The sequence below is a fragment of the Numenius arquata genome, chromosome Z, assembly GCF_964106895.1.
Source record: "Numenius arquata chromosome Z, bNumArq3.hap1.1, whole genome shotgun sequence".
Lineage (NCBI taxonomy): Eukaryota > Metazoa > Chordata > Aves > Charadriiformes > Scolopacidae > Numenius > Numenius arquata.
The window spans coordinates 30,359,032-30,385,421 of NC_133616.1; the positions used below are offsets into that span (position 1 = coordinate 30,359,032).

Genomic DNA, 26,390 nt, shown 5'->3' on the forward strand with positions numbered 1-26,390 from the left:
AGCCGGTCGTCGTGGGCTGTGGCAGCAGTCGCGCTATGGGCAGAGCCATGGGCCTGGCCGGGCTGCTGCTGGGGCTGTTCCTTGTGCCCGCCGTGCTGGTGAGCACCAGCCTTCGCCACGGCGTCCCGCCGACCGAGCCCGAGGCCGCGCCGGAGCTGGCCGAGTGGGAGTCGGTCTCGGGAACCGTCCGTGAGGACTCGCTATGGCCCCTGCCGCAGTGGCTCCGCACGTCCCGCCGCCAGCTGCAGCTGGCCCCCGGCCGCTTCCAGCTGGTCCACGGCGCCGGCTCCTCGGCGGGGCCGGACTGCGGTCTGCTGCAGGACGCCTTCCGCAGGTGAGGGGCGGCGGGGCGGCGGGCGGCGGCCCTGGTGGCGGGAGCGGTTACCTCAGGGCCCCGCCGGTGTCTGTGCTTCCCCGGCAGGTACTACGAGTACATGTTCGGGCAGTCCCGCTGGCGGACGTGGGGCCGCGGGCCGCCGGGCGGCCTCGGGGGGCCCGAGCTGTTGGAGCTGCAGGTGGTGATCGAGGCCCCGGACCCCGGCTGTAACAGCTACCCCCACCTCGCCTCCAGCGAGGCCTGTGAGTACCGCGCTCCGCCGCTCCCCGCCTTCGGCTCCTTAGGCAGCATCCTTAGCCCTCGTTTTCCAGTCGTGTGTCCAATGGAAAGGTCGGCAGATTTATTTGTGGGTTTTGTTTTTTTTAAGGAGCCGGGAATCATAGGCTCGCTGGGGCGCGCCAGAACGTTGCACAAGCAGCGGCAACCAGAAGATAATTCTTGCTCTTAGTTAGTGCTGTGGAAGATCTCAGCCCACAGTGAATCGTGAAGCCGGTTAGAAGTGTAACCGATGATTTCTGCGGTTTAGCTAGCAGTTTAGCTAGTTTATCTGCTGCTATTCTTTCTAGTAACTGTCATTAGCGACTAGAGATATTAAGCTGTGCTGTGTGGTGAGATCTATACGTAGTCAAGAGATCATCCTTTCTTTCGGTACAGGGTATTGTATGAAGGCTGGCTTTGCTTATTTATCTGCTCTCCTTAGAAATAACGACATCTTAATTGAAGCTACCTACGCTGCCTCATGTACATGATACTTCTGTTTTTCCTGGAAAACCAGAAAGTGTTCATTGAACTCCTTGTTATTCATCTTGCAGTGTTCTAAGTTCACTTTCATTCTACCAGTAGATCCAAAAAAGGATTTAAAAACATGATGGTTACATTGGATTAGTTCTGCTATGGTTCTTAAGTTTTATGACCGAAGTCCAGAATGGAGAAGTACTCTAAATTCAAGTCCTAATCACCAGAGAAGTTTCTTAACAGAATTAAGGATGAGTTGATAGTATTGCTTTTTGTCTGGGCAAGTTAGCACAGAATTCAACATAATCAATTTATCTAGTTCTGTCTTGAGATAATCTTCTATACTAGTGTTGTGGTTTGGGCTGGGCTGGCCACTAAAACAAATGACAGATGGTCTCTTAGTTGTTTAGTATGCAGGATACAGATCCTTAGGAAAGATCCTTTTCATCTTAAGTCATACACCTGCAGCAGGATTAACTCCACCTGAGTTGTGATAAAATGTACTCATTTTAAGTTTACTCAGTCTCCTTGGTTTCTTGGTACGTTTAGCCAAGTAGTGCAATTTTTGTGTGCAAGTCTGTCATTCATTTCAATGCAAATGAGGTATAGCAGCAAAATTGCTAACGCTTTAGAATTTTTCTGCCACAGTCAGGTTATACTGCTTTACCACTAGGTGAACTTTGAACTGTTTTATGAACTTCAGATTTTAACCAAAGCTGGTTCTTTTCTGTCAGTGAATCTCTCAGATCATGTGATTTCTAGGTTGCACTCTTCAGAACCATCAGAGTTTTTCCCACTGCTGTAGAAAAGGAGCTTCCTGTTAAGAATAACATGGAGTTTTCCTCATGTAGTAAGCAGAGATCTCCAGACTTCAGGAAGGTGTTAGTTTTGTTTATAGTGGGATAACTTGATCAGGGAGCAAATGCTGAAATACACATTTCAATACGCAACCAGTCACTTGCTGGATTGAGCAGTTTGGCTTCTTTTCTTAATAGAGGTAGCACAGATCAGTCAATGACTATCCTGTAGAAAGAGTATTGGATATGTAATCAAAGTACAAGTTATCTACCCTTCTTCCTGCTGGCTTCTTGCTTGCTTGTGTAAAAGGTTCCAAGTAGCCATACAAAACTTGTTACTCTGCATTCATTTAAGGTATGATATATGTTCAGAAGAAAGCCTGCTGTCTTTGAAGTAAATCCTTGACTGAATTACAATTTACGACAGAAAGACCTGTGAAGATTGCAGTACTCTTCTGTTTCTTACCCAGAACTTCCAGTATATACAGACTGTGTTTAGGCTAAAATGAAACCTTGAGGTGCTTTCTTCATGTCCCTGAATGGCTTTTTCTGTAGTATTTTGGGCAAATGTTTGAACTGTATAGTTGATAACCAGCCATTCTTTCATGTTGAGGCAGATCTGATAAATCATTATACAGCAATTTCCTCCTTTGATTTTTTTTTTTTTTTCCCCCCCCTGCCGCTTCAAATGTGCAACTCTGGTCCATTTTATTATTGTTTGGATGCTTAAATAATAATATGTTTATAGCTTTATAGATACACATAGATGTATAAAAATACACTGTATGTGATTTTTTAAAATTAACATATTTAAAAGATATTTGTTTCTTCACTAAAATTTACTGAATCACCTTAAATGGAAAAACAAAATTATTTTAGCCTTTTTTTCCCCAGTATTTTGTACTGTACTTAAGTACTCAAACTCAAGGGAGGATTTTTGTGAATAGCTTCAGATACCGTTCTTCTTCCCTTACTTCATCTCATTGCCCCTGTACACATGATCATTAGATGGTGGGGTCTGTTTTTTTATTTTTCTTTTGTAACTATACCTTTATAGCTAGCACTTAACAGTATTACTTGCTATATCTCTGTAAGCTATATCTCAAAAAAATATATAAGCATAATCTATATAAAAGGAAGATAAAAGGAGAAGTAAACTTAGGCATTTAGGCCTGGCTTAGTTACTTAACCCTTATCACCTATGCCTTAAATGCAAAAATATCTTCTGATATGGTTTAAATCAGTTGGGTTAAACTTGGCTGGAATTTTGGCCCACGTGCAATATTTAACATTGCCATTATTAAACACTATATTTCTTTTATTGTCTTACTGATTAACTGCTGACTCTCTGACTAGTCACTTGCATTATTTCAGGAGCACATAAATGAAATATAGTGGCACGGTATCACTGTTAAAAATAGCATTGGTTAGAATTAAAAAAAAAAAAAAAAAAAAAAAAAAACAACCAAAAGAAGATGTGGCACTTGAAGAATCTTTTGACTGCCTGTTAACGTTGTCCAGTCATTCCATACTTCCTTGAGGAATAATGTGTTTTGTTTTTTTTTCTTTAGATCATTTAACTGTAGCTGAGCCTGTGGCTATACTTAAAGCAGATGAGGTATGGGGTGCTCTAAGAGGTAAGCTGATACTTTTCGTATAGAGCTGTTTGGTATGAACCTACAGAAAATCTATGCCAGACTAAGAACCATCTGACCACTGAGCCTTGCCCTCATTCAGTCCTTCCTGGGAAATAAACTTGGGCATAGACGCCAGAAGGATACCCGCATGTGTGTTAGTCAGACCCTCAGTTCGGATGCTCAGTATCTCAGATCCAGTGTCACACCAGAAGTGCACCCTTGCTGTGCCTGAAATCAGCCAAGTCAACCAAATCCTAGGTGCTGAAAAGCTCTCTGATCTACAGAATGAATAACAAATTATTCTCTGACTGCATCTAATGACTGAACATGCTGGACGCATCACCAAGAAGACCATAATGCTGAAGTTTCAGTCTGCTGTTTTTACTGGAATGTTAGTCTAAACTAGCAGATTTTTCATGCTAAATTAGAAATTTCAGCAGTTCCAGAAAGGACAGGAGTAGAAGTATGACAACGTCAGAAATTCCTACCTTGCTCACAGTAACTTCCGTACTACTTAGATATTAGTTTGATACAGCTGAGCTGTACTGATAATATTCAGTACTTGAGTATAATGGAGAGCTTAAACGGTTCTCTCTTCAGAACTTCATTGTTGCACTGTAGTGCTTGAGCAATTAGAGAAACTGTTCTAAAGAGAAAGAATCTCAGCTACAAAGCATTCTTTCTAGCTATGCGAACACCTGTAAATAGCTATGGTCCTGTTTTTAACTAAAACTTTAAGGACAAGTACTGGATTGTACTCCAGATCTCTTTCTTGGATATTTTTTTCCAGGTTTGGAAACCTTCAGCCAGTTGGTTCATGAAGACGACTATGGAAGTGTAAGTATAGCCACATTCTTTATTAGGTGCTTTTCTAGAAGCAGCACATCTACTAGTTTCATTAAGCACTTTTTTCAGAAAATTATCCTTGGAAAGCTCTTAACAAACTAAAAAGTAAGTAGTGTCTGTTTGAAACAGTGAATGTAAAATAAGAATTCTAATTTTTATATCTTGTTCTCATAGTTTCTTGTCAATGAATCTGAAATCGACGACTTCCCAAGATTTGCTCATAGAGGAATCTTACTAGACACTTCAAGGCATTATTTACCATTGAAATCTATTCTTACAAACCTGGTAAGTGGGCAGTTTTGTATCATTAACAATGAAGGCTTTTTGCTGTTGTGTTTTGCCCCCTGAAGTAGGTAGCAACTGGAGCTTGTGTGGAAGGAGAACCCATCTCCTCTGGCTGACTTCTAAAAGGACAGAGTGAACTTTGCTGAGTGAAGGTCAGAATGTACGCCAGAGAGGAACTGAGTGGGCAGACACAAGGATTAGTGGATCTGTAAAGGGGGCTGGGATTTGTGGTGCTTCGGGCTTTCTGTTATTTTCTGTTGCCTAAACCAGCTCACATGTTTCTTGGAATCAAGTTTTGAGACATCTGACTGTCACCAAACAGTACAGGGGAGACCTTGTAAGTCCTGGCTTCAGGAAAATTCCAGTCTTTTCAATAACCAGGCTTTGGTAATCCTTTCTTAGGCTGCTAACAGCAAGCCGGCAATTGAGCAGTACAGAGCAAGGGGGGAAATTGGAAATGTACATTGGAAGCCACTGATTTCTTTCACCATGCCCCTTCAAAATGAAAAAAACCACACAAACAAAAAAAACCCAAGCAAAACTTTCTCTGAACAGCTTACATAAGCACACTAAGAATTGTATACTTTCACCTTGATGGTGGTGAATTTGTGTAATCATAGAAGTCAAAGCTGTGTTTTCTTCTGTTCTGTACACCTCGTTCCTGCTGTTGAAATCCTTGTAGCAGGATTTATTTGGTGGGTTGAAATGGAGGAGCCTTCGAGTGGAGGAGCATGCAGTGTCTTGTCTCTGTCTTGCTTTTCAAAGATGAAATAGTGTTAGAAATTTCCCTTCCATGTTGCAGAACTTTGCAGAGCAGGCTTAAGATGGGGGCAGGAGGAGAGGGCAGGTAAAATCAGTCTTCATTTCTGAGGTCATCCTTGAACTGTGCTCGGAACTTGCCCCTCCATGGGTATTTACCACTTGTATTTACCTTTAAGATCAGTCCCTGTTTAGCAAGCAGTGTTTGTGTAGTGTTTCATTTGCAACTGAGGGTGCTTCAAAGACTCAAGTAGTTAATTGTGTCAATATTTGTTGTCTTTTCTAAAAAAGACAACAATGTCCAAAGAGTAACTTGACTTTTGAGGCTTGCATTTGTAAACTTTTTTGTGTTTCTGTAACTGTTGCTGTTCTGTTTTCTTTCCTTAAATGGTACCTGTGGCTCTAATAACTTCCCAGAGCTACGTTTTATGACATTTTGCTGGTTTAAGAACAAGTGTGCTTTTCCTCCCACCTCTGTGCCTGCTTGAATCCAGGCTAGCCTAATAAAAAGCAGCAGTAATCCCTTCACTGTCATGTGGTAATTAGATGCTTAAGGCAGCAGTTCAAGTACATTCTATGTTTGTGTTCAGCTGCTGTACTGTGTTTCCAGGAAGTGCATTGTCCTTGAGGAAGGAGTGGCTGACGTAAAGGTCAGGAGGTGTAATTTTCCGTGTGGAAAGATGGTATTTGATAGAAATGCATGAAGACATGTAGTAATTAGAACTTCTGCTGTCTAATAACACAGATGAGATAATTTTGGGGAATGGACAAGGTAGTCTTCCTTTGGATTTGGTGGGAGTTCCTGAAGAGATTTTGTCGCTTCTTTAAACCCAGCTTGGTGAAAAAAAAGAAAGGGGGGGTGTTGTGGAAATAATTGTATTGTGGCAAGGGATCGGAAGCAATTGTGTTACAATTACTTAGTCCCAAATGATATAGAGAACACTTACTCCTACTGCTCGCAGCACACAATGCTTCTAGTGACTCTGACAAACTTGCATAACGTGTGTGTGTATGTAACTGTCCATCTGGAGTCATAATTCTAAAATTGGTGTGTTAACATGTATATTGATTATCTTGAGGTTCAAAAAGGGGAAGTACTGACACTGTAATGACTGAAAACAATAAGAGAACACATCTTCTGTGTGGAAAATGCATGCATTTATATTGCATACCTTTCAAATGGGATTGTGCAGAAGTCACTAGCAAGTAGGGAGGTGCTAAATAGTCAGAAACTCTCTCATGCTGTTTAGTTTTCGAGTCCAAATTATTTAGGTAGAAAAATACAGGCTTTTCTGTAAGCTGAAATAGATGATGGTGCATAGGGAATTACTCAGCTATGTTCTGAAGTGGAAGAAATGCATAAGCATATATAGCAGTTCCGCTTCTACAAGCCAGTGTAGCATGATCAGATCAAGAGCTTGTTGGCAGGGGTGGTGCAAATAGATGGCAGACGAATGGAGCAGTAGTATAAACAGGCTGGTGCGTTTCTAGGATTCAGTGGAACATGGTACGCTTTTTCTTTGTTTTTTTAAGTTGTTGCTTTTGGCAGAAGGGATATACAGAGACAAGACCACCTTTTTTGCATAGGTTTTCTGTGAGAGTGAAGTGCTTAACTAGACTGTATTGCGTTATTTGTTACAGGATGCCATGGCTTTTAACAAGTTCAATGTTCTTCACTGGCATATAGTAGATGATCAGTCATTCCCTTACCAGAGTATTTATTTCCCTGAGTTAAGTGACAAGGTGAGTATACATCACTGGAGCAGGGTGGGAGGGCGGAATTCTGGCACATATTTTGTGAAAATAGAGTGCAGAGCCTACCAGTGGTTGAATACATTTGCTCTGGCTGAGTGTGAAACAGTATCAGAGGACCAGTAACCAGCAAGATCATGTTTAGGATCCTACCTGAGTGTCTGTGTGGACCATGTTCGAGCGTTCTTTGGAGGATGCATGGTAAATGACCTTCCTAACTCTTCTGTGCAAGTTTGCTGCTGACAGAGATCCTCAGTGTTTGCAGGCCTTCAAGCACTAATGGTGTGCAAATAATTTGTTGAACAGTGCTTGGATTTCTGTTTGTTGGTTTGTTTAGCTGGTAGACTTCCTGCCACTCAAACGAGTGTAAGAGATTTTCCTGTCACCTCTAGGTTTGGAACCGCTGTAGTACTACTTTTGCCCTTTCTGAGAACTAGTTACCTTTACAATACACAACATGTCTTTAAGAAATCCTGAAGTGAGAGGTTGTTTTCTAAAACAAATACGATGCAATGTATCTCTTTATTTCCTGATTCACAGCAGGTTTTGCTAATTAATGGAAGCCATCATAAGGTTCTTGCTTAGTCATGGTAGAGTAGTAGTCAAATCAATCATGAATAATTAAGTAGAGCCTAATATCTGTATTATAATAATTAAAAATAATTAAGTAGAGCCTAAACTGACCCTCATGAAAATTATGTAGCAGATGCTGTGAAGAATTTCTTAATTAAAAAATTGTAGATGTTAAATGGTGCAGTCAGATTATTTTTCCTAGTAATAGCTGTGGAGTTCTGTTCCATTCCCCGCTGACAGCTGGAGAAAAGTAGATGGCCTTTGTCTCAATAGCCTTCTTTTTGAAAGGCTTCTTGTTTACCATTATCTTTTTTGAGCAGCTCAGCTGTGGAAATTGATGCCAGATAAATAGAACCTTAAGGTGCTATTAATCATGAAGAGTCATCATGCTTTTCTTATGTAGTTCGGCTCTTTGGCAAGCATCTGTTTCACAAAACTGTAGCAGTCTGGGTCATTTGTCACATTTGTTGCTGCATGGAAGTGGAATAACGCTGAAATTCAGAATCACAAAACAAACATGCCCTGATGTGAAATTGAATGTTGTATCCAAACTGACAAGCAGAGGTGTTGAAAGAAGACGCTATTCTCTCTGACTTGGCAGATTTCTTTTTGTTAGTCTTGCATGTCGTTTAACAAGGGCCGCATATTTCAGAACTAATTATGCAGAGGTGGAGGGAGAAACTAACTTGCCTCTGTACAGAAGAATTGAAAAATGTATCTTTCAAAAATCTGATGTAATAGATGCTAGCTTTTCTGTTCAGTAACTGTGAGCTAAGGAGGAAAGGTTGGTCTCCTCAGGAGATTTGTCTTAATGTGGAAAAAGGGGTTAATTTCTGTGGATTTTGGCATTTCTTTCCCCCCCCGGTCAGCCTAAAAGTACTGTCAGTGCAGTTGCACATGTGATAACCAGAAAAGGCCAACTTGTAAAACTGCTCTCCAGTCTAAATTACAACACTTTAATCCCAATTTTGTGAGCTGCTGGTATAATGCTTTGTAAACTGTTTCTAAACATGAATACTTTACAGGGAGCCTACTCCTATAACCACATCTATACTCCTACTGACGTCCGTCTGGTGATCGAGTATGCCCGGTTAAGGGGCATTAGAGTTATTCCAGAGTTTGATACTCCAGGACACACACAGTCTTGGGGAAAAGGTATGTCCAAGAAAGTATTAATGGTTAAAAGATTGTGGTAAGTAGGGTGTAGCAAGCAAATTAACTTGTTAAAAATCAGCCTTTAAAGTGCTTTGAAAGGCCCTTGATGAGAGATAAGCAAGGGGCAGACTCCGTGATGGCCATGACCTTTACAAGTTTGAGGAACTAAAGTGAACGGAAAAAACTAACACTTCCTGTGCTGGGTGTGTGTGTGAAGGCACAAATATATTCTGTCTGCCTTTGACTTCGTGTTGTTGTTATCCCCCCCATCTGGTACTCTTGATTTTTACAGCAGTAAGGCAGCGGCTAGAAATAGTGAGTTGCTGTGTCTAGAGTAGAAATTTCTGCTTTGGGAAGGTTCTGTCAATGTTTCTGTTAGTAAAGTGGTAGTCTGCTGGTGTACGAAACACAGCAAAGTTGGGTGCTTTTTCACTCTCTGTCTTCTGGGTTTCAGAATAATACTTCTATTGATAGAGAATGCTTGAATCCTGAGGGTGGTAATGTTTACGTGTACTCAAGGACCAGGGAACCTTGTGCCTTAATTCAAGGTGCACTGACTCCAATTTCACTACAATTAATGTAAGATGGTTTTGGCCAAACTGGAAATAGTAAAGGTTTTTATAGTGCTTCGTAGCTTTAGCTTTAGCCTTGGGACAAGTCTTGCCCTCATCCTGTGAAGACGTGGCCATAGTGTTGGAAGATTCCTCAGTTTCTTTCTCACTAATTCAAAATGAGGAGGAAAGGAACAAGGTGAAACAAAAATTTTCTGAACAGTCTTTCTGAGTCCATCTCATGTGGTCTTTGCTGTTATGGAGCACTAATAAAAGCCAGTGGCTTGCCTGCTGATATGTGAGGTGGTCTACGTTCATATTAGGAGCACAGTTGAGCTCCCTTGCCTAAAATCAACTGTTCCTGATAGCTTCTTGTGTAATAGCTTTTTTTGATGTGATGCACAGGAGCCAGTCCTGGCTTTGCCTATGAATCTGGGTAGCTATGCTTTGTTTGCATTCAAATTCAAGATACTGGGGAGAAGTCTGAAGACATGCAAGGAGGGTAGTTGAAGCAATCTGCCACTAGGGCCATGTTTGGGGGAAATGTGCTCAGAGAAGGAAACACAAAGCCAGAAAGGTGCTGCTGCTGCAACCCCAGTTTACCGAGTAAACTGGGACTTAGGAATCTCCAATTTACATTTTCCGATTTTGCTATCCTGGCTCATGTTGCTTTAGATACCTTGACTCAAGAAGCAGTGCTTAGTTTTGATGTCTAGCCTTTCTTTCTTGTGTTGAGGTAAATACCTAGCAGGCTAAGGTAGGACAGCTGCCTTGAGCCATGTATCTCCCACCTACTTAGGTGTTAGCAGAGTAATAAAAAGAGAAGAGAGGCCTCCAGAGCACACTCGTTATGTTTGGCTTCCTTCTAATTGGCTTGCTTTCTAAGTCCGTTAAAGCTTTTTTTATTCAAGTAGTGATTTAGAAGCTGTTTTGCAGGTACACTAACATAAGTACAGTTTCATAAATTAGTGTGTGTTAAATCAGAAATCTAAAAGCCAGAGTCCTAATTTGCAGTTAGAGGGTTCTTCAACCTTGGGCAAGTTGTTTTATTTCATCCTGCCTCATTTGATTATACTTAGATGAATACTTAAGTCATTAATATTAACCTTTTTAATATGGGTAACTGCCTTTTCCTGCTAGTAAAGTTAGCACACCAACATGGAACTGAATATCCTCTATTAATTGTTTCTATTAGGTCAAAAAGATCTTCTCACACGTTGTTACAGTGGAGAACATCCAACTGGGTCCTTTGGACCTGTAAATCCCATTTTGAATACAACTTATGACTTCATGACTAAATTCTACAAAGAGATCAGCAGTGTATTTCCCGATGCATACATTCATTTGGGAGGAGATGAAGTGGACTTCAATTGTTGGTATGGTGAGAGTTCAAAGAATAAATAACTGGTGCCTCTTAAACTTCCCTAAATCCATCCATTATGCAACTCAGTTGCGTGAGACAATTTTCATTGCTTAAACCAAAGATCTCCACTCCTACTTTTGTAACGATTTACAGGCAGAGTGTTTGTAATCCTCAACACGCAAGTGATGTTGTGCAGAATTTTGCTTTGACTGGTAGTTTCACAAATGTTTAGGTACTCTAAAGGATTTCTTCAGGAAAATTAACCTAGCAGGAAGGAGAACTAGTATGGTAGAAAAGATATATAAGATAATTATATATACTATATATATATATATACACACTATATAAGATAATTAACATTTAAATGCTTTGTGTTAAAGGAAAAGCATTTCTTTCCATTGAGTTCTGCCTTCCAGAAAATCTGCTAACATTAAGTATTACACTACTGACTCCTGTCTGCTTGTAGAGTTTTTCAGTTGGTTGTGGATTTTGAATATTTTGGAGTCTCTCTGCTGCGGTAACTAATATTACAGAATTTGAGCAGATCTAATTGCATGAGTATTCACATTGATCTAGTTAGTGTCTATGCGCTCTCTTCAAACATCAAATATGAACACTCAGGACTTCCTTTAATTTTTAAATAGAGCATTTGTCAGAAATTTTCTATCACAAAAGTATTGGTTTGCTTTCTGCGTATTTTCCCAAATTCTTGATGTCACTCCTGAAGATCCCCTGTTATTATGGTGCTCAGTTTCCAGACCTGCTTGCAACCTTCCTGCGAAGTCACAGAGAAACCAGGAACCCCAGAGCTCTTAGGAGCTTGAGGCAGCCTGCCAGAGACCACTTCAGAACAGGGACTCCAGTAGTTCTAACAGAGAAGTAGGACTGTTGGCGTTATTTCAAATCAGGATGAACTGTTTCAAAATACCTAAATCATCTTAGCCTGCTGCATCTACCTTGTTGTGCATTCCAGGTTATGGCGTGCCTGAGGCATCAACTAGTCTGCTGGGCATAGGTGGAAACGGTTGAGAAACCCGGTTTAAAATGTAACAAAATTATTATTATTTTTTTTTTTCTTCTAACTTACTTGTTGTTATTATTTAAGGAAATCTAACCCTGACGTGAGAGAGTTCATGAAGAAGCAAGGATTTGGCATTGACTATGCTAAACTGGAATCTTACTATATTCAGAAGTATGTTGGTGTTTTAATTCCTGCTCAGCTTTTCACAACCACTGTCTGAGGGTGGTGTTGAGGTGCAGATAGTGAAGCTGATTTAGGTTAGCTTATACTGTTTTCAAAAATTGCCATGTATGGGGGACTGCCTACTTTCTTTTATTTTAATGAACTTAATGTAAAGTTCACAGTTTTAAATTACGGGACACAACAATGACATATAGGCTAGTTCTACAGACACTCTGAATGTACTGGGTAGCTTAGACTAGGTAACTGCTGTAATGTCAACACACAGGGTGCGGAGGAAAAGTCCTAAGGCTTTTGCAGCCATTTATTTCTCTTATTCTTAAAAAAACATGGATTTAGACACCTGTATGAGTTGCTGGTAGTTCTGAACATCAGTTTGTGTCACTGCATGTGCATATCCTTATTACATGGGAGAGCATCCTCTTTGAGGCAGAGCACCGAAGGCCTCAGAAAAAAATATTTTTTCTTGGTCCCCTGTGCAGTGCTGGGAAAGGTCTGATGTGCCTCAGGGTAGAAAACAGTGTGCCTGTACTGACCTCACTGAAGTTCACAAACATGAACTTATTTCTAAATTCTAGGATTTTGGACATTGTTTCCTCCTATAACAAAGGATATGTGGTCTGGCAAGAAGTGTTTGATAACAAAGCACAGGTAAGATGGAAAAATAAGTAAGATACTCTTCCGTAACAGCGGAATATTGTGAAAGGCTATAGTAGACTATGAAGTAGTTGTGCGTGTGTCTCTTGACAGTTAAAGCAAGTCAAGTCTGCTGACTTTAGCAGGTGTCCCCAGGTGTGGGGCTTGCCTTGAAATTATCATTTATTGAATGTGTAAAATAGGTGGAACAGGAACACCGGCATTGAAGTGGTTTCTAAAGAACACAGGTAGTATAATAGGCTTTAGAGCTTCTTGAGTAAAGGGTAGGGAAATTTCTGAGTTTCCGTGTTGGTGTGTGTTTTTTTTTTTTTTTTTTTTTTAAAGAGCTCTGTATCTGGCCTAGTAACACACCAGGTGCTGCTCAGATTTTCAGAGCTGGTAAGATAACTAGTGCATGTAGGAACCCTCTTAGGGCGTTAACTGTTTGTAGTATAACCTAGGCTTCAGTCTAGTGCGAACTCTGTTTAAGACCAGCAAAGAGCTAATCAGCTTTAGGGTGTGGGGGAGGTGGAAATGACAAAAGGTAGCTTCCAAAACTTTCCTTTTTGAAACACAATACCCAGTTTTGAAATCCATCATCCTTTTTTCCTGATAACAGCAATTAGGATTGCCTCTAATGTTTTGTGGGTTTTTTTTTGGTTTTTTTTCTCCTTTTAGCTGAAACCAGACACTGTAGTTCAAGTGTGGATGGGAAACAACTATGCTCATGAACTGAGCAGTGTCACTGGAGCTGGGTTCACTGCTATCCTGTCAGCTCCCTGGTACTTAGACTACATTAGCTATGGGCAAGACTGGAAGAAGTACTACAGTGTTGAACCGCTTAACTTCCCTGGTTTGTTACTTTTCTTACACACGTTTTGTGCATGAAAGTCTTTGATTCATAGTGAGGAGTAAATGGAAAGAATAAAGCTATTTAGAGTGGTCATGCAGTCACTATGATCAGGCAGGCTGTAATCAAAGGACTTTAATGTCCGCTAGAACTCTGGAAAATTCTCAAATTAATACACAACTTCCCACTTCTCACAGGGAAAAGTGTTACCTTCCTCAAGCATCTGGCACTGGTGCTTGTGTGAGAGAGGATGCTGGACTCAGTCAACAGATGCATCATGCATTAGGGCCAGAGTTGTGCAAAACGGCTGTGTTGGTAGACAGACATTGAATTCATATGTTAGCAAGGTTCTAGAGTGTTAGACTGTTCTAGAAAAAGACGTTTTCTCTCTCTGGCTGAAGTTGATACAAACATCTTATTCTTTCCCTGGGGCTTTCATTTTATGCAAGGTAGCTCTTGGAGCTGATCAGGGAGAACACCTGACTTCATAGCTTTTTCAAGGAGTGTTCTGTGTGTGATAGAATGAACAGTTTCAATCAGGGCTGAAATCTCTGAAGAATGTCAGAACACAGGAATGTCTTTCAGAAGATAAAAGGCAAAATCCTTTCTGACAGAGAAGGGAAACGGGTTTTCTGGGCAAATAGGCTGGTTGTTCTCACATTCAGTAACAAGACTACCAAAATGCTAAGTTAGTGCTCAGGGTAGGTATTTTATATGATAAAACAAACAACTGAACATCAGTCCTCTATCAGTATTGGAAAATGAAATTGTTGATACATGCCCATCTTCTGGGCAAATAGAAATTCTAACTTTCTGCTTTGACTTCAGGATCTGAAAAACAGAAAAAGCTTTTAATAGGTGGAGAAGCCTGCCTATGGGGGGAATTTGTGGATGCAACTAACCTCACACCAAGATTATGGTATGAACTGCTTTATCTTTAGATTTTAGAAAGCTAGCTACATGGAGCATTAATAAATCCAACAGGACTGTATGTTAGTGGTTACAGTGCTCTGTGCTGAGCCTGAGCTGCAATAAAAATTTATGCTTCTGGATATATAAAACTTGGTATTAAAAACTTTATTCCATTCTGGTTATAGATCATACCTACTCTAAAACTCAGTATATCTTTACAGGCCTCGAGCAAGTGCTATAGGGGAAAGACTTTGGAGCAGCAGAAATGTGACCAACTTGCAGGATGCCTATGAAAGACTGACTAATCACCGATGCCGCATGCTCCGGTAAGATTAGTAGCTGTAGCAAAGCTTGGTTCTCCTGCCTTACAACCAATGGAGCTCAAGTGCAGGCTTGGAAACGAAGGGAGGAAAGCCAGCAGCAATCTAATCTGACTGCATAAATGTCATCCCATGTGGTTTTGTACCCAAAAGAGGAAGAACAGATGCACTAAGGCAGGAGCTCTAGACAGTTTTGCAACTAAAATTTTCAGAACTCATTAACTTTCTCCAGTGAAATACTAGAACCTTCTTTCCTCTAGAAAGGAAAGACCAACACTATGATTGACTTATTTCAGACAAAAAAAGGTATTAAAGGGTATGTGGGAGGAGTACACAGACAGGAGAAGCAGACTTTTAAAAAAAAAAGTTGTTAATTATTTATTATAAATAATAATTAAAGCCCTACAGCAGGCAATCAGGTGGAGCTATTTGCATGAGCGGAGACCTTGAGTGAGCTATTCTTTCAGGTATTGCCTTAGTGTACAAACTGAAAGGCGTGGGTCAGGACTCCCTGATAAATTTTAATAAATTTATGACAACTGTAAACAAAGTCAGTTCGTAACCTATTTTTCTCTGCAGTTCTTTCCTGCAAAGTATCTAGAGAAATTACTGGTTAACTGTTGCTAGTGCTGTCTTTGTATATTCACAGTTGTAGAAATGAGTGGTTTCTAGGTCTTAAGTCGAAGTTGACTCCACTTTAAAAGTATACAGCCAGAGAGCCTTTTAGGTTTTTGCAAATACTGCTGCGAGAGCTGGACTGCAGCGAGAATGCAACATGCGATTTAATTCCTCTACAAAAGTTTACAACAAGTCATTGAAAATCCCAGCAGCGTGAAGAAGTATTTTGAGGTAGATACAAATCAGCTTTTTAGAGAATAACGTACAATGGCAGTTGGAGTCAGCACTTGAGCACTCTGGTAATGTTTCTGTAGATGTCTTAGCATGATTATCTGTCGGAATCACTGACTTTCAGCTTATAGTATGTTATCTCCTGTTTTATGTTGGTTTCTCACATAGTATAAAGTACCTTTTTAATTAATCAAGTTCTTAGTGAAAGACTCAAATTTTCACTTGTTTTGGTTTATTTCAAGCTGGCTTAAAATAATGCTGTAGGAAAATAGCTATATGTAAATTGTGTTATCTCCCTCAGTCATGAGAAAAATAGATAAGAGAGAGTTAATAAATAAATGTTAAAAACATTATTAAAGGGCTTTAAAAACTTATGTCTTATCACTTAATAGATGGTGCATCTCTTGATGGGGCTCAGAAAACACCGAACAGTGAAGTGTACAGTGGCTGTACCTCTAGGATTAGGGTTTTACAGTGAACTAAGCCATGCTATTCCTGGAACTGGTTAACTATTCTGCATCTCCATCTTCTTCCTTAATGTTGGCACTTGTAATGCTGCACACACAGGGAGCTGATCCAGATAACTGCAGCTGCTCTGGTAGTGCTCACGTTGAGAGATGCAGAACACAGAGGCAGACCAAGGACTGCTCCCTGTACTTGCTGCACACTTCCTCCTTTAAACTAGTTTCTGGTGCTAAAACTGCTTTGCTGGCGTATAAACTTATGGTGAACAATTCCTGTTATAAACAGACTACCTTAATAAAAGAACATGTCCTCCTGAAAATGTATTCCTTTTATATAGGCTTTGAACCAAAAAACCATGAGAGAACCCATTCCCTTTCCACTGATGAAATGAGCATTCCTTGGAGCTGCAGTTCTGTTGCCTTTCATGTATATGGGGCTTCCTTAGCATCGCGTGAATCAAAAGACCTGATTTAATCAGTCAGACTGTTGGAAAGTTTTAGAGCCTGGGCAAAGGTCTATGGCCCTACTAACATTTTTATACATGGTATACACAGACCATGGCAGTTGTAGCAGGCCAAGGAGCCTTTCTAGGTAGAACGAAGAGCTCTGGCTTGCTTTGGGGCTGGGTACCAGGGAGTGAGGAAGGGGCAGGTAGAACTTTGTAGCAGTTAGGTCAGGGTCACTGGCATAACAGTAGCTCCACTTACAGAAGGGCAAAGCTGCTGCTCTTGAAATAGTACCATTTCTTCCAGTAAGATACAGCAGCCCAAATTGCAGAGAAATGGTGATGTGAGAAGGGAAACAAAAAGGTGGGCATATATTCCAGAGACCTAGAAAACAACCCTGTCTTTTACGAACAGCAGGTCTTGCTTAGGGGCAAACAATAGTTCACCTGAGCTATTTCATTACTCAGTTTCTTCCATTGCAGCTCCTAAGTTCAATTTAAACACCATTACGTATTATCCTACAAATCACTGTAACAGTACTATCTAGCTCTTAAATATCTGAGAAGCAGAATTTTGACTACAACTACTTTAACTCTGAAATATCTTTTTATACTATCTTACTGCACCATCATAAGTTAAAGGGTTTTTTTTTGTTTTTAAAGCCACATGAGAATAACTTATGTTAGTGTCAGTAGAAAAAGTCCTTTATTTAGTAAAACTGGCTCCCCCCAAAAATTAATTAAAATGACATAGAGCTGCGTATGAAGGAAACATTTGGGGGGTGCGTGTGTGCGCAAATGTCAACTGATGCATATTTTCATATTCTTATGACCTCTTCTCAATAAAAGCAATAGATTTTGCAGAACATCAAGACACTCAGACCCTGAGTTTAAGCTTTTCAACCTGTTTTCTAGTATTCTGGTACATCTTATTGAAACAGAATTGTACTTAACTGAAGTATAATCAACTGTAGAATAGGGCCCTCTTTCAGTCCCTAAGCTGTTATTTCTTGGAAGTAGTTTTGTTTACACAAAGATTAAAAGAGAGTGCTAGTATCTCTATTCCTGCCTATACAACCAGCCAGGTGTTTAATTATTATTATACACATTCCACTTTATTTTAACAGCCGTGGCATAGCAGCTGAACCTGTGTTTGTTGGATACTGCGCCCATGAAGCAAGAGGGCAGTAACTGCTGCAGAGATTTCTAGTCAACAACCTGAAGTGCCTCTGGGGTATGAATGTATGCACATGCAATCTGAAATCTGAACCAAGGCTTAAAATTTTCACTTTTAAAATTATTTGACATTCTTGTTGGAGTAAAAACAATTTCATTAGAAATGGGGATTCTTCACTGTGAAATACTGAAACTTGAAACCAGAGTTACCAACTCCAGTTCTGTCACATTCTGAAGTTAAAGAAAAATAAAGACGCTATTTAAATAAAGAGCAAACCATCTTTTTATTTCAGTGTATCTTATAATTTGCCACTTTTCTATGTAACCAAATTGCAAATCAGAACCGACTTGTAACACAGAGCAAGTCAGAACCATTACAACTTAAATCACCCATTCCTGAAGGTCAAAAAAAAAATACTCCCTCAACATACTCCAAGGTAGTGGGCAGGGTTCACTGTCGTCGTATTTTTTGCACAGATCTTACTCAAATTGCAGAAGCATCCATTCTGCTAAAATAAACTTGGGTAGAAGTTACAGCCAGTCCTGAACTCTGGTTCAGACTGGTTTCTAACAATACAGGAAGTAATGCTTTTACAGTTGTTCCATTTAAAATGCTTACTAACCATGTTTTTTTATTCAGCTGAAAACAAATCAAGATACAGACTGCCAGAACTGTAAAGTTATTTCATTTACTGACATAAACTCCACAAACTTTGCTTACTAAATATGCGATTAGCAGTTTCTTACTTAAGGTGCCCTTGGTGCTCATTTCTACGAAGAGGATTTAAAATCAGTTTTCACTGCAGAGATTTGTATGATGAGATTCCGCAAGCAGCAAATTGTGGTTGCATCTCTGGTTCAGCTGCTTTGTGATTTCCAGGCTTTGCCAGAAGAACACAATCTCTTGAACCTTCCCTTGGACAGTTAAAAGCACCATCTGCTCATACAGCTGCTAATTCATCATTTACCACAACCAGTTGGTCCCAGAAGAACGTACTGGTGCACATAAACAGGCTCCTAAAAATATTTAACAGGGAGGGTAAGAAATGTATCTTTACTGTTCTACAGAGTAAAGTAATCACATCAACCCCATCCTCCTCTGAAGAAGCGCACTTTGCTCTTGACTGTTCAGGGCTTGGTAACTGGCAAGCTCCAAAGTGAAGGTTGCTGAGCCTGATGTTAGAGAACGCAAAACTGTTGAGTAGCCCTGGACAAATGGAGAAGAAAAGTCACTCAAATTAGGTCACAGAGTGTCAGAAGTATACGGCAACATACTAATAATATTATTACTGTAATAATATTTAATATTACTGTATTAAAAGTGCAATAGATGCATAAGTCAACCTAGTAATATACTTTTTAAAAAACTATTCTCTGTGAAACCTGTTTCAGTAGTATTTACTACTTTTCTGACTTACTGTTGAAAACTTGCTGGTTTAACAATCTGAATCAGGTGCAAAAACACCACTAGGGGCACTTGCTTTGGACCTTCAATAATTAAAATATAATAAAAAAAAATCCATTCCAAGTTTATCCATCCATAACAACAGGAGAAGTGAACTGAAGCCTGATTATTTTTCAGCACGTAAAAAAAAGATCAGATTTGCTTTTTACCATTAATTAGATAATCACATACCATCATTTCTGCTAGTGGAACAGAAGCAACCACAACTCTGTTATCTTGACGACTCTGGATTTCTTGAATACTACCTCTCCGCTGTGCAAGGTCAGCGAGTGCTGCACTGAGATGATCTTCACTTACTGTGATCTCTAGGTTCATCAAGGGCTCCAGTATTTGTATACCAGCTTTTTTCAAAGCCTAAATGGAAGAGAAGGACAGTTATGTTGTCTTTTTTTTTTTTTTTTTTTAAACACTGACATAATAAGTACTTCTATAACTCAAGCTAACACTGCCTCTCGAATTTTCTAATCCCAAAAGCTATTAAGTCCCCAGCAAGTGCGGGAAGTCTGTTCTTCTGCCAGAGAAGAAGAGTTACCAGATATCGAAACATATATTTTCCCAATAGTGTATCATGCTGCTGTGGTCTACAGCAGCTTATGGTTTCACTGTTACCTTTTGCATGCAACGGGAGACACAGGCCGATATCATCGTGTGGGAGGTGTCAGGATGCACTGTCAGTGATTGTACTGTCACATCTATATCCTGAACTGGGAATCCAAGCAAGGGCCCTGAAAAAAAAAAATAATAATAAGAGAAAAAGAAAAAAGCACATTTGTTTTTCAGAACATTAAGACACATGCAAAAAGAGTTTCAGGGTTAATTTGGAACTTCTCACTTTACTCTTTCCCTTCTCCTTCCCCTTCCTGCCCCCAAAGATATGACTCATTTTGTTTCTCATTTTGTCATTACCTAGCTTTGTCTCTTCTGGCAGTCATATTTTCTTAACTCTACCAAAAGCACAGATAATTTTCAGAACCAGAAGTGTCCGAGTGTGCTCATCCACACAACCGTTCTCAAAAATGAAGTTATTTTTTAATACATTATAGTATCTAAAGCTTGTCTATTGAAACAGGGCCTCATTTGAAAAAGCAGTGAAACCTTCTGTTTAAACAGGAGCCATAATATCTTCTGTATTTTCCTTTTCAACACAATGTGACCACCTCAAAGCCTGATACTAACCCACTACCAAAATGGCAGGGTTCCATGAGCGATGAACGACGCTGTGTCCTAGCTAAGTTATCTCACTCAAACCCAGGACTCTCAACCAGACCAAAAACTGTATTAGACCAGATTGGAGGCATGAACCTCATGTGAGAAAAAACACATAGCTTTTTTCCTACAAAGAACGTTGCCAGATCTACTTTATTTTGTTTGTTTTTTAAGCACTTAATGGCATGAATTTTAGGCTGGAGTTCTGAAATGCCTTCAAGGAGTATGAAGAAAGCACACAGTTGAGACTCATTCCACAGCCAGAGATGAGAGACGCTTTCCAACTCAACAAAGCAACATGGAAAAACCACCTCATGCTAGTGCTTCTAGAGTAATTCTCTTTTATCAATGCACTGCCTGCTGATTTTACTGTAAGGAAGACTTCTTTAGCCACAAGTTACAGAATACTTCCTATTTTTAATCAAACGTAAAGATGTTTTAAATCCTTCAGAAAGCCTGTACTTTTCAATTATGTAAGGCTTTTTATTATACACTTCAATGGATTTAACCTATTTTAAAATAAAAAAATAAATCAGGAACTCTAATAGAAGTGTGGTACGTACGTGCTGGCCTCCAAACCTCCTTCTGCCACATCACTTTGGTTTATGTGATGTCATCAAGTAAACACCTTATCTCTTATTAAAAAAAAAAACAAAAAATAATCCCAAGCACACTGTTGAGTGACTGAGAAGAAATCGACCTTAAAACCAGAGGCATGCTGACTTCCATTCCTGGCATAGGGAAAGGATTGTTTGTCAATTTTTGTAGTTTTGGAAGTTTCTGAATTCTCCTTTGCATCTACTGTTAGTATGTACCAGCTTTTAGTTTTCAAGCTACCAAGGAGTCTTCCCCCCTAGAAACATACTAAATCGCTTCTTACAGAAATGTTAGACCAGTATAGCTGTCATAGCACTTCCTTTACCTTGAATGCATGAATTTCTGATTCCATTTTCTATAGCTCCTTGGAGTTCTTTGGGTAGCCCTTCAATGACGCTTACAGCGTACTCGATGACGGGTTTTGTCATTGCTCTCTCTCCTAACCTGGGCCTCACCTCTAACTCCGCAGTTACTAAGTGTCGTTTATCTCCTACTGTTTTGTCCAATGTATCTGCAGGGGAAGGGGGGAAAAAGCAAAACAACCATTTGGAAAAAAAAACCCACTTAATACATAAAATTAATCTGAAAGTTACTCATAAGGTCATTTAAAGTAAATCAAGCTACAAGACCAGAAACAAGATGTTCCTTCCATTCACCCATTTTACCTGTAGCTTGGGAAGCATTTACGATGGTTTCTCTGTATGCTATTTGAAGAGGTCCCAAATAAGTCTCAATTCCATATTCACGTTTGATTCGGTCATGAATGATCTCTATGTGTAGTTCTCCCATGCCACAAAGAATAGTCTATTAAGAAGAGAGTTAAGAGAGAACAGGAGAAACATGCAAAACTCAAGTTTTAATATAAAATGATGAAGCAAGGACTTGCATGCTGTTAATAGCCTCTTAGAAATACTTCAAATTCTAAGGAGCCTGGAAAGAAAACAGGACTGCTTTAGGTCATCTGACATAAATACCATGTAAGTGAGAGGGTAATTACCACTACTGTGACCACTGGAAAAAAGGTCATCTCACTTTACCTTGAAGTCTAATACAAAACTGTAAAAAAAAAAAACTTTTTTAATACAAAACTGTCAAAAACATGCAGATCACAGGATGACTTCCTCTGCTCTGTAAAGCATAAGTGCACAAGGCTCCATTTTAGTTTGATGCACAGAACTTCATACTTACAAGATACGCACATTTAGTGAGTCCTTTTTATTCAAGAAAATTTCAATATGCAAATGAACTAACCAAAGGGTGGTCTTGACAGTTCTTAAGTAGAGCCTGGTTATAAAGTGAGCAATAGAAGATTCATCTTACTTGTCCTGTGTCAGGATCTAGCTTCACTTTTAAACTTGGATCTTCACGCTGAAGGCAGCTCAATGCGTTATCCAAGTCTGTACATAAATATCAAACATTACATCTAAAGAGATTTCAGTAATTTGAGAATCACAAGGAATGTCTTAAACTTCACTTTCCTCATAAGGTCAAATCTTATTCTCGGAAGGAATCAAAAGGACCCTGAAGAAGCACAGATTTTGGCAAACAGTCAACTGAAATTGCAAGCAACTTGCAACTTCTAATTCTCTCCAACAGATTAACTGCATGCTACAGAGTGCTTTGATTTAGTTATTAAAAATATTGTTTTCAGAGTGGTATTTTGTACTCCTGTGAAGACAGAATAGACCTGTAAGTGCTTCATCAGGTCAATAAAAAGTACTGCTACCAGTTTACAGATAACAAAAATTGTCAACTAACTCCTAAGTGATTTGCCTAAATATTTTAAGATGAGTTCAATGTGAAAAGGTTCAGATGCAATTTATTTTTTTCTGATTCCCCATTACCTTAACTGCTGAGGAAAGCAGCTACAGAATGATTAAACTCACAGCTGAGACTGCTCAGCCCACAAACATACAGCTCCAAATCTGCCTTCTACCTTGCTCCATTCCATCACACTACACTGGTACTTGTCCTTCCTCCCCTTCACCCCCAACCAAGCTCAGCTTTGTTGGAATGAAGATAGACAGTTGAAAGTATCTATTTCCAAAAAGAGTCATAGAATCATAGAATCGTTTTGGTTGGAAAAGACCTTTTAAGATCATCAAGTCCAACCATTAACCTAGCACTGCCAAGTCCACCACTAAACCATGTCCATAAGCACCATATGTACATTTACTTTAAATACCTCTGGGGATGGTGACTCAACCACTTCCCTGGGCAGCCTGACCCAATGCTTAATAATCCTTTCCATGATGAAATTTTTCCTAATATCCAATATAAACCTTGCCTGGTGCAACTTGAGGCCGTTTCCTCTTTCCTATCACTTGTTTCTTGGGAGAAGAGATTGACCCCTATCTCTCCACAACCTCCTTTCAGGTAACTGTAGAGAGCGTTAAGGTCTCCCCTTGAGCCTTCTTTTCTCCAAGCTAAACAACCCCAGATCCCTCATCATAAGACTTGTGCTTGAGACTATTCACCAGCTTCACTGCTCTTCTCTGGACACGCTCCAGGAGCTCAACGTCTTGTCGTGAGGGGCCCAAAACTGGACGCAGTACTTGAGATGGGGCCTCACCAGTGCCAAGGACCGGGGGACTATCACTTCCTTAGTCCTGCTGGCCACACTATTTCTCATACGTGCCAGGATGCTGTTGGCCTTCCTGGCCACCTGGGCACACTGCGGGCTCACGTTCAGCGGGCTGTCAACCAACACCCCCAGGTCCTTTTCTGCCAGGCAGCTCTCCAGCCACTCTACCCCAAACCTCTAGCGCTGCATGGGGTTGTTGTGAGCCAAGTGCAGGACCCGGCACTTGCCCTTGTTGAACCTCATCCCACTGGCCTCAGCCCAGCCAGCCAGCCTGCCTGTCCAGGTCCCTCTGCAAAGCCTTTCTACTCTCCAGCAGATCAACACTCCCACCCAACTTGATGTTATCTGCAAACTTACTGAAGATGCACTTGATCCCCTCGTCCAGATAATTGATAAAGACATAAAGAGAACTGGCCCCAATACTAAGCCCTGGGGAGCACCACTTGTGACCAGCTGCCAACTGGATTTAACTCCATTCACCATAACTCTTTGTGCCTGGCCACCCAGCCAGTTTTTTACCCAATGAAGTGTACACCCGTCCAAGCCATAAGCAGCCAGTTTCTCCAGGAAAACGCTGTGGGAAACAGTGCCAAAGGTTTCCTAAAGCCTAGGAACATCCACAGCCTTTCCCTCATCCAGTAGACGGGTCACCTTGTCATAGCAGGAGATCAGATTAGTTAAGCAGGACCTGCCTTTCATGAACCCATGCTGACTGGACCCCACCACCTGGTTGTCCTGTATATGCCACATGCTGGCACTCATGACGATCTGCTCCATAACCTTTGCCGGCATCAGGGTCAGACCAACAGGCCTGTAATTCCCTGGATCCTCCTTCTGGCCCTTCTTGTAGATGGGTGTCACATTGGCTAACCTCCAGTCAACCGGGACCTTCCCAGTTAGCCAAGACCGCTGCACTTCCACCAGCTCCCTCAGTACCCTTGGGTAGATCCCATCCAGCCCCATACACCTGTGTGTGTTTAAGTGGTGTAGCATGTCACTGACCATTTCCCCTTGGATTATGGGGGGTTTGTTCTGCTCCCCATCCCTGTCTTCCAGCTCAGGGGGCTGGGTACCCTGAGAACAACTGGTCTTACTATTAAAGACAAAAGCAAAGAAGGCATTAACTACCTCAGCCTCTTCCTCATCCTTTGTCACTATGTTTCCCGCTGCACCCAGTAAGGTCAAATAGAGTCAAATGGAACCAAGTTCTCTGGGACAGAATCTTGGGAAAGGCAGTTAAGACTGCAGTTCACATTGCATGGGTGAAGCCTAACTAGGCACACAGAAGTCTTGGTAAGTGAAGACTTCACACCACAGAGCAAAACTGCAAGTGCTGACAGAAAGAAAACCACATTTCAAGGTTATTCGCACTTATACTACATACAGCACACCAGTGTGACTGCAGCAAAACTAAGCATGACAGTAGGAAATGAAAGTGCCTCTATCTCTTCTTTCAAGACGAAGAACTACTAGTTTTCTAGACGCAAAAACTAGAAAAGTACTACTACTAGTACTGCTTAACGTAGTAATAGCAAAGGATACTGACAACCACAGTCTAAAATGTAACTTCTGTGCAAAACACCAAAGGTCCTTATTAGATCACCAATTGATCAATTCGTGCAACTCTCTCATGTCAGCCAGGCGTGCATGGATTGGTGATAAGCATTGCTCCTTACATATGAGGATATGGTTACGCTTGAATATCTGATTATATTCTTAGGTAGCTACATTGTACCTTGTTGTTTGGCCATTGAAGGAGGTTCAATTGTGCAGAAGAAGACAGGGTCAGGGATCTCAACACCTGCCAGCAGAAGGCTCTCAACATCACTGGTAGACTTCTCTCCCGCAGCATCCCTTCCAGCTCGGCGTGCTGCAGCTACTGCTGAAGCCTTTGATGACACTATGGTATCTCCAGTGGCACTCTACAGATCAACACCCAGTGTCCCACAAGACACCGGAGAGGGAGAGAAGTGGGTATGAAAAAAAAAACCCCACACCCACAAAAAACCAAAACCACAAACGCCGACCGTTTTTCTTCCTCAAAACCACTTGTGCTAAACTCCATTTATCTACTTAAACCGTTACTGTAATGTCTATCTTCAAATAACTAAAATGATCTGGAATAGGAAAAACTGTGCTCAAATTTAGACTAGCACTTCTTTGTCCAATCCACTGCATTTTAAATCTAACTTGCCAGTCAAGACATAAAGCCACAAAGAACAGTATTGGTAAATGAAAATTTGCTTATGCATGCCAAAGTTCGTTACATTTTAGAAAATCTGTGCAAATGAGATCTATGCAGCCTGTTCAGACAATAAAACACTGAATTAGTAAACTAATAGAAGCAAGCATGAAACAAACTTACTGGAACTTAAGGTACGCTTTTGCTTTTGGGTATCTTATTTGGAACATCGCTCTCCTTCCCCGCAGGTCTCTCCATGGCATTACATTGTATTTTAAGAGTTACAATACAAACACAACCTCAGAACCCTTCTAAAACACACCTTCAGTTTTCAGTCCTCTCTATGTAATCAGCACTGCATCTCCCAGTTACTGACATATGTACATTGTAATATTTCACTTTAGAGGGAAGTACATGTACTTCAAATAAAGCAAGTTTACATATGTCACAATAATCAAGAACACCTCTGAGATACAGTATCATAAAAGTGGAAAGCACACTTGTGAAACAAGCTCCCTTACACAACCAGTATTTTCCATTACCTGTTTTAACCCAACAGTAAGGGCAATGTTGCCAGGCATAAGTGATGGTATTTCAATTTGCTGATCAGCAAAAGGCAGGAGCAGCCGGCTCATTCTCTCCCTGAAAATGAAATTCTTGTATTACTCAGGACTTTAGCAGATATTCCAATGCTACACTAAACCAACACCTC

The 26,390-nt window shown here is 40.5% G+C and overlaps 2 protein-coding genes across 2 annotated transcripts in view; one reads left to right on the top strand and one right to left on the bottom strand.

Annotated features, from left to right (window-relative positions):
* HEXB (hexosaminidase subunit beta) lies at positions 1-17,906 on the top strand. Its single transcript, XM_074166901.1, has 14 exons — positions 1-334; positions 422-579; positions 3,441-3,506; positions 4,297-4,343; positions 4,527-4,637; positions 7,038-7,139; positions 8,747-8,876; positions 10,623-10,803; positions 11,896-11,982; positions 12,570-12,642; positions 13,306-13,480; positions 14,306-14,396; positions 14,611-14,715; positions 17,596-17,906. The coding sequence occupies exons 1-14, from the start codon at positions 36-38 to the stop codon at positions 17,657-17,659; spliced, it is 1,689 nt and encodes a 562-aa protein (XP_074023002.1). The 5' UTR covers positions 1-35; the 3' UTR covers positions 17,660-17,906.
* Positions 17,907-26,390, bottom strand: part of GFM2 (GTP dependent ribosome recycling factor mitochondrial 2) — a 21,870-nt gene continuing 13,386 nt past the window's right edge. The window contains exons 14-21 of the mRNA XM_074166902.1: positions 26,221-26,320; positions 25,232-25,418; positions 22,233-22,309; positions 21,578-21,716; positions 21,238-21,423; positions 19,719-19,834; positions 19,281-19,463; positions 17,907-18,851 (exon numbers count right to left, since the gene is read on the bottom strand). Of these exons, the coding sequence (XP_074023003.1) occupies positions 18,723-18,851; positions 19,281-19,463; positions 19,719-19,834; positions 21,238-21,423; positions 21,578-21,716; positions 22,233-22,309; positions 25,232-25,418; positions 26,221-26,320 (1,117 nt within the window). The 3' untranslated portion in view covers positions 17,907-18,722. The remainder of the gene's footprint in view (positions 18,852-19,280; positions 19,464-19,718; positions 19,835-21,237; positions 21,424-21,577; positions 21,717-22,232; positions 22,310-25,231; positions 25,419-26,220; positions 26,321-26,390) is intronic.

Coding starts and splice junctions, on each gene's coding strand:
- HEXB (XM_074166901.1), top strand. CDS start 36: ATGGGCAGAGCCATGGGCCTGGCCGGGCTGCTGCTGGGGCTGTTCCTT. Junction 8,877..10,622: donor CACACAGTCTTGGGGAAAAG/GTATGTCCAAGA, acceptor TGTTTCTATTAG/GTCAAAAAGATCTTCTCACA. Junction 11,983..12,569: donor GAATCTTACTATATTCAGAA/GTATGTTGGTGT, acceptor TCTAAATTCTAG/GATTTTGGACATTGTTTCCT.